Source organism: Salvia splendens, chromosome 3, assembly GCF_004379255.2.
Source record: "Salvia splendens isolate huo1 chromosome 3, SspV2, whole genome shotgun sequence".
In the NCBI taxonomy this organism is placed as follows: Eukaryota; Viridiplantae; Streptophyta; class Magnoliopsida; order Lamiales; family Lamiaceae; genus Salvia; species Salvia splendens.
Window position 1 is genome coordinate 20,710,844 of NC_056034.1, and position 15,228 is coordinate 20,726,071.

The window sequence follows — 15,228 nt, forward strand, 5'->3', positions numbered from 1 at the left end:
TTTGAATATGCCGCCGCCGTAGTCGGAAGAGTAACTTTTTTTTATGGTTTTTAGTTTTTAGGATTTTGATTATGTAATTTTTAATGTTTAGGAGTTTTGTAATGTAATTTTTGAATTTTTTAATGAATTATTATTAATGAAATGTTATGTTATTAATTGTGTTTTAAAATTGAAGAATGCAATAGTGAGTCCCGTAAATAGTTAAGATATTGAATGGATTACTACGTGCGTTGTTTCTTAGTCAAGGAATGAAATAAAAAATGATTAAAGGTGTAAGCCCATGAATAAGGGTTAGTTCGTTACAGAGATCACAGTTGTGAACACTCTGAGATGCTACGTGGATCGCAAAGGTGAAAATAATAATGTTTATGAACTTTCATTTTAAGATTATTCAAACTTATATGTAAATGACAAATTAGTCATGAAATTCAGGGTATTATGATATCCTAAAAATGGAACTGAATTAAAGGATATTATTGCAATATAATTTATGTAAATTTATCTTAGAAATAAAAATAATACTGTAGTAGGAATACATACAATCAGATTGACATAAATAAGTAGATATATATTACGTGGAAATTTATTATTCGTCCACGTATAGATAGCACCAATCCTCCTGCCCGTGTGTCAACCTACCTAAAATTCCAGCCTACATTGAGTCGACAGCTTCAGCATTCTTCCTCTCTCTCATTTCAAAATTACAAATCCTTTCACACACACACTTCCCTCATTAATGTCCGGCTGTCTTCTCTCTCTACAAGTTTCTGTATGTATCTATTCACATACCGCTTTTTCTTTATTTGTTTCAAGCCGCCTCTTCCTCTATCGATACCTATCATAATTCCGTATACACGCACGGCCTTTCCTTCCCTTCCCTCTCTAGAATGTTAACAGGATCTACTCCGAGAGGATTTTCCTTATCTTTCAACTCTTTCTGCTCGAAATGAGCTGAGCATCATTGGCTTTGGCTAGGTTGTATGTGGCGATGGTGGCGTCGTGCTTTTTTTGCGATAATTCCGCTCTGATTTCTCACTCTTAATCGAAAAAGAGACCTAAAGGCAGTCATTATTGTAATTGAAAATAAATTTTCCTCTTCTTTTACCTTTTCGCTGCTGCTGTCGTCTTACTTTGAAATTTTGAAATAGAAAATGGAGAGAGCTCGACACAGGAAAACCAAAAGTGCTTCCGGCATTGAAGGTAATTTTTAAAACCTCAATTGTCATCCCTGTTTGTTGAGAGTCTGAGTGCGAAAAACACAATTATGCTTCAATTGTTGAAGAATTCTTAGCTAATAGCATTTGGCTTCTTTGCGAGATAAAAATATGTTTAGAGCCTGCAATTTTACATTGTGCTCATATTACTTTTCTGGAAATAGTAATTTTCGAAATTCTTTTGATTTAGTTTGTTGGCTACGCAGTCCTCCTTTTCACTCCTTTACAATAAAATCTAAAACATTTCTCAGAAAAGGATAACAACGTGGCAGAGATTTTTTGTTGCAACTTTAAGTTAGCCCGAATTTAGCTTAAAACGTTGATTTTAATCTCGACTAATGGTTAATGGCTGTTTCCCGACTTATCTCTACGTTTTCGGTTGGGCCATCCTTTTCATTTTTCATCTTCCTTTTTCTTTTAAGCCACGGCGAATCCTCTTTTCTCAAGCATAAAACTTTCAATTTTGACACTAGCCTTTCCCTTTCTAGCTTCTAAGCAAAAACTTGAAGTCTAATGCTGTCTTTGGTTGCCTTGTGTTAGACTCGCATGATAATGTTAGATATATTAACTAAAGACTTTTATGTCATTCACTAATATTGTGGGAGGCCAAAGGTGGTCTTACCTGTCGATATGTTTAGTTTCTGTGCTCTTTCTTCAGTGAAGCGTGAAGTCTCGCTAAATGGGATTGAATGATACTTATTAGCCTTGCTCATGCTTTACTAAATCTAGTTTTGTTGGCTGTGGTTGAAAAAGAACTTTTCTTTATTGGTGTTATCATAATTTTGTCCTCTTTTGATTTTCTATTATGACGGGTTTAATTGCTAGAAATAGTGTTTTGGAGTGGCCATTACAAAATTTCTATGAACTTCTTAATATCTAGTAGCTGCTATCTAAGCATTGGCATTGCTTTTAAATTTTCTTATATCTCTCCTTAATTCCAGGTATAACTGTTTATCTGTAGATAATGCCATTTCCATTTTGCTTTTCCATTTGATGAATTGTCCATTTTCTTACAATTATGGAGGTGTTTGTCTGATGCACAAACCCAGTTGACTGAATCCTGTGTCCGTCACGGTGATTAGCAGTCTTGAATTTATATTTTTTCTTTCTTTCTAGAGTCTGGGGCAAGGGTCAAGGGTCAAGGGAGATATTTCTGATTACAATTTGTATCGTTCTACTTTCATGAATCTTACCATTACTTTTTGAGCTTTTGCCCAGGTATACGGCCGATTTCAAAGCAGAAAACAGTTCCAAGATTGTCTTCAGATTCTCATTCTTATATTGATGGGAGCAACAGGAATGAAATGGTCTGTGATAATGAAGTTCTACTTCTACTATTTGTATTTAGAAATTTAATTTCCAATTTTGTGACATATTTAATATTTCTCCAATTCTTCAGCAGTTTCAAAATTTGATAAACTTTTAAATTTGTCGTCTACAGTTCATGCTTGAGCTGGGGCAGAGCAACTTAGGAAGAGGAACAGGGATCCCAATGAAAAAGTTGCTGGCAGAAGAGATGTCAAAAGATGTTGAATCCAAGAAAAGATCACCAAGTGTTATTGCTAGATTAATGGGTCTTGAAGGGCTTCCATCCCCTCGGCATGTTTATAGACAACAAAAGAAGTTCCCGGAGAACTACCAACAGAAAAACGCTTCAACTAATAAACCAATAAGTAGCCAACATTATGATAGACAATCAGAGCGGAGAAGCCCAATAGATCAGCAAGAATTCAAGGATGTCTATGAAGATTTGGAAGCATCCCATGTTGTCAATCGCCAGTTTTCTTCAAGATGGGGTGAACACTCAATTCTTACAAAACCTGAGATGGAACTAATTCGACAGAAATTTATGGATGCAAAGCGTCTTTCCACAGTTGAAAATTTTCAAGGTTCGAAAGAGCTCAACGACACTCTAGAGATGCTGGAATCCAACAAGGACTTACTGCTGAAGTTTCTTGGTCAGTCAGATTCTTTATTTTTGCAGCATTTGCATGATCTACAAGCTGATCCTGGCAATTCGTTTGGCAGTCACATAGCAGTCTTAAAGCCATCTAATTCTGAGAAGTTTGATAGTAAAGCCAAAGCATGGAGATCTGAGAGAGATACTTCTAATAAGCCTCGTGATACTTCTCACCTGAAACGTGAAGATGGTCTTCTTCTTGAACCACACAGTCGCCATAGAGTTCGCAGTTCAACAGGGATTCAAGTGGAAGAGCCGAAAGACAAAAATATTATTCCTACTAGGATTGTTGTTTTGAAGCCAAACCTTGGGAAAATTCAGAATGCTGGCACATCTTTGTCGTCACCAGATCTTTCACACAGTTATAAGACTGGATCCAAGAAAATCAAGGAATACTCAAATGTTGGTAGTGCTGAAATGGTGTCATGGAGAAGGAAAGACTCATCTCATAATGCAGGATTATCAATGTCAACGTCGAAAGAAGCTAGAGAAATAGCCAGAGAAATTACAATGAGGATGAGAGATGGCTACGATGAGAATGCAGGTGCCAAATCTACTGTTTACAGCGGATATGTGGGAGGTTATGTGGGAGATGAGAGCTCATACGATGACAATGAAAGTGATTCTGATAGTGAGTCTGATGCGTTTATATTTGCTTCTAGAAGATCCTTTGATGTTAGTAGCATGTACAGATATCCATCTTCTCATTCAGGTGAATCACCTGTAAATACAGAAGCAAAGAAGCGACTTTCTGAGAGATGGAAGATGACTCACAAATATCAAGATTTGGAAATGATGAGTAGGGGAAACACATTAGGGGAAATGCTTGCTTTGCCCAATAGGGAAACTAGTCCCTGCCAATCAAATGTTAAAATGAGTCCTGGCCGAGCAAGTAAAGAATTTGGTAACAATGGAACTGCTACTTTGGATGTTCCTTTAGGTATCAGCAGTAGGGATGGATGGAGAGATGAAATATGCAGAAACTCCTCTAGGTCTAGGTCACTTCCTCCACCCACTGGTGGGAGAGGGAGAAGCCACAGAAGCCCAAATCATAATAAGTTGGCTGAAGACAAAGGCCTGATGCATAGTAATTCTGTACGTCGTAGCAGAAGTAAGGTTGAAAGGGGAAATCTGAGTCACGGAGAAAATTATTCAGCTAAAGACTCACAATCCAGTATCAAGTCATCTCGGTCCTGTCAACACATATTTGCTAATGAGATAGACTCTTCTTCAGGAGCCAACATTGAGATTCAGCTGGAACCAAACACCAAGGACTTATCATCTGAACAACAGCCCATGTTTCCAATGGCTGAAAAGGCAGACAATTATGAAGTCCCTGTGGTTGATGTAATGATGATTTCGGATCCTGGTAGCACCAATATGTCTTCAAAATCTTCCGAGATTCTTCCAGAGCAGTCACTTTCTACTATAGCAAGTAACAAAGTTGCTGATCATAACCAAGAGGGCTCTAGTCTCCAGGTTTGGTCTTGACCTTCCTTAAACTTAAGTTTATTTCTTCACCCTATAGCATACTTAAACTATTATAGAGTGCTTCGTATCTGTTAATCCTACTTTTATTTGGAATGTAGAATGCCCCTGCTTTCCTTACACTATCGACGAATAGCTTTTAGTGTGTGTGTGTACAGAGGCATGCCTTCTTGTGCATGATACTTTTAATTGTTTACAGTTGTTTTCGTTAATTGGCAAGGAAGATAGTTAGAGTGCATATTTGCTTTCATCTTCAACTTGAGAATCGAGATATAAATATGTTTGCTTTACTTGGTGGTAGTTGGATAGCCTTGTCTGATCCCTCAAGCATATGGATTATGTTCACCAGGTTCATTGTATTCCCTATGCTGCTTTACATTGAATAAGTGAAAGTGAATCTAGAGCTACCACAACTGCACAACTCATGTTTTCTTCAAATTATGCAGATTTGTCTACTTCATTGTGCCTTTTGGATATGCATTGCTTAATTACCTGCTGATGGTGATTGCTCTCTTGTTACAAGTTGATAATTCATTTGTAGAGAAGGCTCTTCGCCAAAATTTGTTTAGATGTTCCTTCTGGTTAAAAGCCTTTATGGTTAAGATGGCTTCTACTTATGTTTATAATGCATAAATATCTTTATAAGGTAGATAACTAATGTTTTCATTGTGTGATGCACCTCGTGTGACATGAGTGCATAATCCACTATTTAAGATCTGGAGTAGGTCCGATGAATTGAACCTCAGGTGCTTTGTGCTTTGGTATGTACGTAATCAATCTTCTGTTTTCAGGAGCTGCAGAAGGAATTGTCTGATCAAGGATGTCCTCACTTGCAGTGCCCAGGAGCTGAGCCAGGATCTTCTGAGAGCTCCAAGGAAGCACACCATCCTAGTCCAGTTTCAGTCCTCGAGGTCCCTTGTGGCGAAGATACGCCATCTTCTGAAAGTTTTGAGAGAGTCAGTGCTGAACTTCATGGTATGAAATCCCTTCACTGGTTGATAACATAATTACTAAAGCATAGCTTTCCATGGTTGATCCCATAGCTTTCCATGCTGTTAAAATTTTTCGTTCTCCTTGATTCCTGATTTCAACAATGATAATCTTGTCAATTGTTTATTTTTGCCCTCCGGTGTAGAACTCCGAATGCAACTGAAGCTCCTCAAGTTGGAGTCAGGCACATATGCTGAGACATCCGCACTTGTTCCTATCGAGGAAGAAGAAGGGAAACCATCTCCAGTTGTTTCTGAAGGTGACCTCTTAGCAGCTGACAACTGGAGAACTTGTTATGCGCTTGACGTGCTGATAGAGTCTGGTCTTGAAGAATCCTACTTTCACATTTTAAGGACACCATGGCACTCCTCAAATAACCCATTAGACCCCAAATTGTTCGACAAGCTGGAGAAGAAATACAATCATGATGAGACTACCGGATTGAGGTGGGAAAGAAGGTTGCTCTTCGACGAAATAAATTCAGCAGTGATGGAGATTTTCCAGAAGCGCGTGAACCTGTGCCCCTGGGTGACGCCAAAAGTGTCGGGGTCGAATCTGCAATGGCAGGGGGTTCAAGATGATCTTGAGAGATTGATCAACCAAGACTACATCAGCGGTGATGGAGAACTTGATAGAGATATGCTGCGGTCAGAACGTAGAGCAGAAATTGAGATATTAGGTAATGAAATCGAGAGACTGTTGATAGATGAGATGATAACTGAGGTTATATGTAACTAATGCTTAGCTTTTCAACTGAACTGGAATAGAATAGTTGATAACATAGTTAGATGAAAAGCTTGTGGTACAAGAATTGAGAATAAATCTCAAATTTAATCAAAACTTACAAGTGATTAATTAAGCCTTCACTGCGTGTGTTTCATCTCATTACATACAATACATGTCTGTAGATTCAATTTTTCCTTTTGTGTCTCATTGCATATGTCACTTTTATTTTTCACACTATTTTTATATGCTTGAGTTAATTTTGTACTCCCTTTGTCTGCCACTTAATGTCTCATTTTTCCTTGCCAATAAATGTCTCATTTCATTTTTACTATATTTGAGATGCTCATTACCAACTCCTAAACACCTCAACTGTGTAATTTTAATTTATTTTGATTATATAATTTTATAAATTGAATAAAAAGTTTATTTTGTAAAACAATTAATTATATATGCAAATGTAGTTTAATTGGAGTAGTAGTTTGTATCACATTCCTCTCTACTTAACCACAAATTGGAAATCTTGTAAATCTTAATAGAGCAGTGATTTATTTCTTATTAAAAAAAGCGAACAAGATTAAGGAGCTGGACTAAGTTGGTTGAAAATCTAGAGATAATTTGTCCTATTTTTTCATTTCGGTCCGTCCCACATAATTTGTCCCACTTCACTTATTTATCATTTTTGGTAATGGACCTCATATTCCACTAACTCATTCCTACTCACATTTTATTATAAAACTAATATATAAAAGTAGCAATCACATTCCACTATATTTTTCAACTCACTTTTCATTACATTTCTTAAAACTCGTGCTCGGTCAAACTGAGACGAATTATCCGGGACGGAGGGAGTATATGGTAAAATATCTATTAATTTAGATATTATATAGTAAAATTCTATAAAATTATACAGTAGAATATCTAAATACTTTTAGTAGAATTATGTAGTAGAATATGATAGGAGTATAATTTTATCAGAATTTTCTACCTATAGATTTCTCTAAGTATAAATATTAACTGATAAAACATATAGATTTTAATTATGAGAAATATAGAAATTATAAAATATAAAAAATAGAATAGAAAATTTTAAAATATGTGAGAAGTACCTACATATATATGGTTAGTGATAAAACGTAAACTCTATATACTTTACAAACTCCAAACTCTATATATTGTACAAACTCCAAACTCTTCAACACAATGCCAATACAATGTAACACATTGAAAATTTTCAAGATTTTAAGAGCACCCGCAACGCGTCGCGCGGGTGTCTCGTATCTCGTCCCTCCGAGACGAGACGGCAGCGAGACGCGTCGCAGCGTCCCGCTCGTCCCGGTCTCGTCGAGACGCCCGTCCCACCGATACGGCCCGCGCGACGTGGTGCGCGCTGGCGCTAGGCATGACGCCCACTCGCCGGCCCGCGAGTGGGCTTCGTCACGCTGACAAAATAAATCATTTTTTTAAAAAAATCCGAATTTAATAAAAAAATTAAAAATTCAAACGGTAATGTTACCATTTTCGACCTTTTTAATTTTTTTTTTTCTTTTTTACTCTATAAGTACTCCTATTTCATCCTCATTATACACACAAACACACATCTATTCTTTCCAAATCATCTTCATTTCCTCTCCAATTTTCATCTAACTTCTCCAATTTTCATCACAAAATGTCCGGCGACGGAAACTCTGGGAGCTCTGGCGGGTTTGACATTAACGCGTTTGGCGACTAGGGGGCATGTACAATGTATTGGGTGGTTCCGGTTCCGGTTCGTCGACGCCGGCGGGGTACCAACCACCCCATTTTGATGTGGATGCATACGCTCGTCCCTCCGCCCCGACGTATTCGCAAGGATTATCCCAAATTAGGGAGGAATATCCGGATGAACCCAATCCGGAAGGAGGATGAGGCGGTGGAAGCTCTAGGGCATTCGACGCCGTGGAGGAAGAGGAGGAGGCGGCCGAGGAGGAGGAGGAGGATGTAGGCCATCATCCGTATGGCCACAAGGACAGGATGGCTCTGTACAACGCCTAGATCAGCGTCTCGTACGATCCCATCGTCGGGAATCAACAATCCCGGAAGTGCTTTTGGGAAAAGGTCACCGATGCTTACAACGAGATTAAGCCGAAGGGGTCCCGCCGCCGCACATTGAAGATGCTCCGAAGTTATTTTGACCGAGTCGACAGAGAGGTCAAAAAATTCTGCAGCATCTACAAGAATGAAGCGGCTCATTACAAAAGCGGAGCCACTGGAGCCGACATTCTGAGATCGGCTTTGCGAGTCTATTTCGACGACAACGGCAAAGAATTCAAACATGTCGATGTTTGGGAGGCCGTCACAGACGTCGAAAGATTGGCCGGCGGTGTCCAGTCCAGCACGGGCTCGACCTCGAAAAGCACAAAGCACACGGCGGGTGGCCAAAACTCGTCTAGTGGGGGCGGTTCAGGCAGCGCCACACAAGAGGTTGCCTCACAGGAGGTTGAGGGCACGGCAGATGATGCGGGGGGTCGTCCCGTGGGCGCCGTCGGCCGCAAAGGACCAAGGCGGTGAAGGCGGCTAGAGGGAGGAGGGGCCGAGACGAATCAAGCCAGGCGGGTTCCCAAGGGAAGCCCTCCTCCCTAATGTCCATGTACTTCACCGCCACGATGGCGGACACTTCCCGGATGACGCCCGCCCAATATCAAGCCCATCATGCCGGCATTGTGTATCTGGCGGGACAACTTGGTATTCCGCCTCCATTCGATGCACCGCCACCGCCTTCGGGGGATGATTCGCCGGCGGAGTAGTTTTTATAATTTGTATAAATTTGTATTTTAACTTATGCCTTTTTTTATTTATTTTTCCACGAATTTAATTATGCATTTTTTTAGGATTTTAAGTTGTAATTTTATTTTATTTAATGAAGTGTGTTTTTATTAATTGAAATTGTTGGAAATAAAAATAAAAAATGAAATTGAATGAATAGTTAAGGGATGAGATGGTTAAGAGACGGATAAGATATGGAGGGTTGCATGTGCTGTCTCTTAGTTAAGAGTTGAAGTGAAAAGTACAGTGGGGCCCATGAATAGTTAAGAGATGAGACGGTTAAGAGACGGATAAGACATGGGGTGAACAAATTCCTCCATGCATCCCTCCATGTCTTAACCGCCTCTTAACCATCTCATCCCTTAACTATTCATTCAATTTTATTTTTTTATTTTTATTTCCAACAAATTCAATTAATAAACACACATTTCATTAAATAAAATAAAATTACAACTTAAAATTCAAAAAAAACAAAAAAAAAACACATAATTAAAATCCTAAAAAAAAATAAAAAATACATAATTTAAAATTTTACGCTCACTCTCTCTAAATTCAAAATCTCAAAACTCAAAGAAGTAGAAGAAAGAGTTGTCTAATGACGATCATGTGCGTCTACTGGTTGCCAAATTTTGCCCAAATGTGCTCCATTAGATCCTCCTGGAGTTGGGCGTGGGCAGTAGAATCACGTGTCCTTGCCCGAACAGACAGCTCCTCTTGCAAAGATGGATGCACTCCACTGCGAGGCGGACTACTTGCGGTATAGCTTCCCGGGGTTTCAGGGTCGAACCAATTTCCCGCCTCAGGTCCTTCGTCAACGACAATCATGTTGTGCAAGATTATGAACGTATACATGATGTTGACCATATTCTCCATAAACCACATACGAGACGGGGCTTTGATAATGTTGAATCGAGCTTGGAGAACCCCGAACCCTCTCTCCACATCCTTGCGAGCAGCCTCTTGCTTCTGCGCAAAAAGAGCATGTTTTTCGTTCATCGGCCTGTTGAACGTCTTCACGAAGGTTGGCCACTTCAGATAGATGTCGTCGGCAAGATAGTACCCCATTTTATACTAGCAGTTGTTAGCGATGAAGTTGATGGCCTGTGCTTTACCATTCAAAACTTCGCTGAAGAGGTCGGATTGGTTGAGCACGTTGACATCGTTGTTCGATCCGGGGACCCCGAAATACGCATACCAAATCCATAGTCGGTAGTCGGCAACGACCTCGAGTATAACGGTGGGGTGGGTGCCTTTGTGGCCGCTCGTGTGTGACCCCCTCCACGCCACAGGGCACTTCTTCCATTGCGAATGCATGCAATTGACGCTGCCAAGCATCCATGGGAATCCGTGCACTTGTTCGTGAAGTAGGAGCAGAAACTGACAATCTGCGGTGCTTGGCTTCCGAAGAAATTCGTCGATGAAGGCTGCCCGGACGCCTTTGCAGAAGTTCATCAAACACAATCTCCTAGTGCTTTCCCCAATGTGCAGGTATTCGTCGAACAAATCCTCCGTTTGTCTAGTAGCAAGCTGACGGATTGCTACAGTATATTTCTGGAGCGTAGTGTGACTGGGACGGCCAACGGCATCACACCCTTCTTGGAAGTACTCTTCACGGGCATCTAATGTATTTGCGATATGCATAAATAGTGGTTTCCGCATGCGGAAATGGCGAAGGAAGTAGGTCTCTCCCCATACCGGGTTCTCACAGAAGTAATCGCGTACCAACCTTGCGGCGGCTTCCTCCCGATTACGATGGATGTAAATCCGGGATCGCCTTTGAGGCGCCGCGGCTTCCTCCTCCTCCCTACGTCGATCTTCTTCTAGCGATTCTTCCATTATTCGACGTATTTGCTCAAATGGATCCATGAATGGATTAAATTTGGGAGAAGAATAATGTTTTGAGATGAAGAATGTAGAGTGTTTGAGTGAGAATATAGAGTTTTTTTATGGTGGATTAATTTGTGGGAATGATTTGATCTTTATAAAAGTGATTGGGGGCTTAAAAAAATACAAAAAAATAAAAAATTTGTAAAAAACGGCTATAAACGGCAATAAACGACTAGTGTATTTTTGGGATTTTTTTTTTGAAATTTTCCTGAATTTTTAAAAAGAAAACAAAAAAAACATTTTCAACGAAAATTAAAGACGCCCACTCGCGGGCCGGCGAGTGGGCGTCACGGACGAACCAACGCTCACCACGTGGCCAACGCGCGTGGTGAGCTGTCTCGCGTGCTGCCTCTCCGCGGTGAGACAAGGGACGGGCTGGGGACGAGACGGAGCCCGCATCGCTGTCTCGATGCGGTCTCGTCTCTCCGAGACGAGATAGAGCCCGCACAACCTCCAACCGATTCCCCTTCTTCCTCCATAATCTCCCTCTGAAAACCCTAGATCTACACCATTCCTCCACCATTTCCACCGCCTCCACACAAATTCACACCCCATCCACTCCAAATACTGCACCTACGCCCTCTGAAAACCCTAGATCTACACCGATTGCTCGTCAAATCCCACCGCCTCCACAAAAAGCGACTCCCCTTCCACTATTTCTACCGCCTCGAGAGCTCCCACGGCGATGGGTGATTATCCCGACTCTCCTCTTGCCATTTTATCGGCCGATCTGGACGATCTCGTCGTCCTAGAGACGCCGGAGTATCTGTGGGGTTCTGCCTCCGCCATCGACGACTCTTTCCTCGCCGGAACCCTAACTGACACTGTTGTCCCCGAAACCCAACTGGAATCCTTCATTCCCGTTGATGTTTGGCCTTTTCACTCCACCATCGATTACTTGGACTGTGGTTGCCCCTACTACGGGCCGCCACCAATAGCCCCACTCTACAACCGTCTACCACCACCAGCCACCCCCTCCCATGGTCCACCAGCCTCATCCGTCGATCCAGCTCAAGCCCCCCCTCCCCCGTCGTGTATTCGGACTTTGAGAGGCAGATGCTTGCTATTTTGCTGCCTGGGATTTTAGATTTAATCTAAATATGTTGTCCCTCAATTTTGTTGTTTTTCCGATTGGGTAGGAGGTTGTGCTTTGTTGGTTTGGGTTAGAGGCTGTGGTTTTAGTTGGGCTGGAGGCTGTGGTTGTTTTTGTAGGCTGGAGACTGTGGTTGTTTGTGTATGCTGGAGGCTGTGGTTTGATGTTGTGTTGGCTGCTGTGATTTTAATTTGTAATCTGCACATGTTTTCCATTTTTGAGAGCAGCTTGTTTATATTTGATAAGTATTTTTTAATTCTGCCGTGTAATAAACAGTAATTAAAAACTAAAAATTGAACTAAAAATTTTAATTATACTCAAATCATACCTAATTCAAGTTTTCCATAAAATTGGCAATGAAAAAGTAACAAGACTACCTACCTTCATTTAAATCAAAGTCAAACAAATATTTCTTAAAACCCGTGCCAGATTAAACTGACCCGAATTATCTGGGACGGAGGGAGTATTTATTTAAAAATAATTATGTACTAATATATTATTTATATAAAAATAATTATTGTTCATGAAAAATATAAAGTATTTAAAAAGTCTAATTATGTGTTCACGATTTATATAATTTTTGATTTTTTAAAAAATAAAAAAAACTGCCAATGTGTTCAAATGAGCACAAATCACTAATGTGAAATTATTGGTCATATAAGGATGTTTAGGGCAAAATTTTAAGTACTCAAAACCCTTCTTTCATTTGCTAGTTAGTTCAGCTATTAAAGAATATGGACATCATGTTCCTTAAATGGTTAATTGTTTTACTGTTAATACTTCCTCCGACCGCATTAATTGTTCATTTTTGTCCGTCTTTCATTAGTTATCCACTTTCATTTTTACTATATATAGTAAATTGGTCTCACATTCCAGTAACTTATTTCAGTCATATTGAAACGCTTCGATTTCGCTCTCCTTCGTTCTCCTCTTTTGTTTATCGTTGTGAATTCCTCAAGTTGGATTGTCAAACTGATCCATCTGGCCTATGTGTGCCTTCAGCCTGCGAATATCGGTGAGTGGTTCTAGAGGAGATTCAGACTGATCAACTTGACTCGATCCGTCTTGAGTGAGATGAATGGAGGAACTCAAATGTGTGTTTAAAACCTTAACCCACAATACTACTAACTAGTATAGGGAAGTAAGGATCGATCCCACATGGATGATGTGTTTTACATTTATTGTGGACATAAATGGGAATGACTGCGGCCACGCTTTCCCGGGGTGGGGTAAGTTAAACTACTTGACTTGAGAGACTAAACTAATTAAACTGATCAACTTGCTAAAGCTTAACTAAAATCTACTTGATCAACTCATATTGAAACTTTCCTGAAATGGACAAGCAGAATAAAATGGACGATTGTTAGTCTCCTGCAAAACGTACGAGAAAGTAAAACTTTTCTAACAACTTCATCTTATTCATAGAATCAACATGAAAAGCAGAGTAAAAGCATATATGAACAATTACGAACAACGAAACATCATAACAACTTGTAAACTTAAATCTACTCCTTTCATGTTCTTGTTTAGATCCTAGTCACTTTTGGGCTAAGATCATGTTGGTAGAACATTTTATTTTGATATTATTTACGGGTTGGAGGTATGCCTAAACCTCCCGCCCACAATGGGCGTTTTTTATTTAAAAAAAAACTTAAATCTACTCCTAAGATTTAAACTACGCCTACGTAATTAAGAAAACTGAGCCATAACCATGCAGAAATCACCAACTCATCTATCAGATCTGAACATCCTAACACACTTCATCCATAATTTTCTTCGCAACTGAACAAAACATAAGTTTAAAATTCAGATCTGACCAAATCAAAACGTAATAGAACACTTGAGCTAAGATATGCATCATAAAACTGAAATCGAAAGTAGATCAGAGCATTCATGCAAGGCAAACAAATATTTCAACAAAGATCGAAATCATAACACTAAATTTGCTACATAAAAAACATCCATAGTCTGCAACGTCAAATGTAAACTGAAAATAGACAAACGAAAATAGAAATTGTTTCATCGCTCCTTCTCGAAGCGGAAATATAGAACCAAAACGATTAAAGTGATAAAACCAACACCAAACTATGGCTAAACTAAACTAGAACGGAAACCAAGTGTGTGTGTGTAACATCCCAAACTTTTGTGACCCTTTTTATTATGTTTTTGGAATTTTGGAATTTTGAAACGTTTGATTTCATGTGATTAAGTGCCTTGCGTGGAATGAATTATCGTGTTTAATGTGATTGATGATCTTGAGTTTTATATTTTTTCCAATGATGGGAAATAACTAATAAGATCATGCATTTATTCTTTCACGAGTCAATTCATTGAAATATACGGCCCTTCCTAATTATTGAAATAGTTCTTCTTTTGTGGATTTAATTAATTATTTTGGGACTTTAATCCAAATTAAATCCAAACTAATGACCCCTAAATTGTACTACATGAAATTCGAACTCCATTTTATTTTTTCCTTGGGAGTTTTCGAAAATCTCCTATAGGAGAAAGAATTAATTCCTTTGATTTAATTGGTGCTTTATTGACTCCCTTCCTTTGAATTTAATCCAATTAAATCATGTGATAATTTATTTCTTCACCCAAATTAAATAGAGAGTTGGGATATTTCCTTGGCTATTTAGCCTTGCAATTTTCGGCCCTCTCCAATAAATTTTGGAGAATATTTTATTTGTTTCCTAATTTGAGGAATCCCTTTTTATTCAAATAAATTCCTATGTCTAATTAATTGGGGATGTGAATATTTTTCTTCTATTGTTCCTCCATATCACACGCCCCCTATGCATTATTTTCCTTGTGGGAATTTAATTAATTATTGCCTATTTTATGGGAGCCTTTTTCCATAAAGAAATTACCTAATTTAAATCCTATTCTATTTAATTGGGGATTTAAATAATTTCCTTGTACAAATTTCCTCTTGAAATTTTTGGCCCCCACCATATTATTTCCTACTTGGAGATTTAATTTATTTATTTCCTTGTATCCATTATTTTATTTCCTAAGTTGTGGATTTATTTCTCTCCAAGTAAAAATCAAATAATTCCTTGTTA

General features: G+C 39.1%; 1 protein-coding gene across 3 annotated transcripts; it reads left to right on the forward strand.

Annotated features, from left to right (window-relative positions):
- Nucleotides 1-668: 668 nt before the first annotated feature.
- On the forward strand, nucleotides 669-6,518 carry LOC121795424. 3 transcript variants are annotated; one of them, XM_042193956.1, is made up of 6 exons: nucleotides 669-1,073; nucleotides 1,149-1,200; nucleotides 2,433-2,521; nucleotides 2,656-4,653; nucleotides 5,454-5,637; nucleotides 5,798-6,518. In XM_042193956.1, exons 2-6 carry the CDS (start codon nucleotides 1,152-1,154, stop codon nucleotides 6,388-6,390), a joined length of 2,913 nt encoding a protein of 970 aa, XP_042049890.1. In that variant the 5' UTR covers nucleotides 669-1,073; nucleotides 1,149-1,151; the 3' UTR covers nucleotides 6,391-6,518. The 3 variants fall into 3 exon arrangements, with proteins under 3 accessions (XP_042049890.1, XP_042049891.1, XP_042049889.1); XM_042193957.1 differs by having other exon boundaries at nucleotides 669-1,061; XM_042193955.1 differs by having other exon boundaries at nucleotides 669-1,200.
- Nucleotides 6,519-15,228: the final 8,710 nt, after the last annotated feature.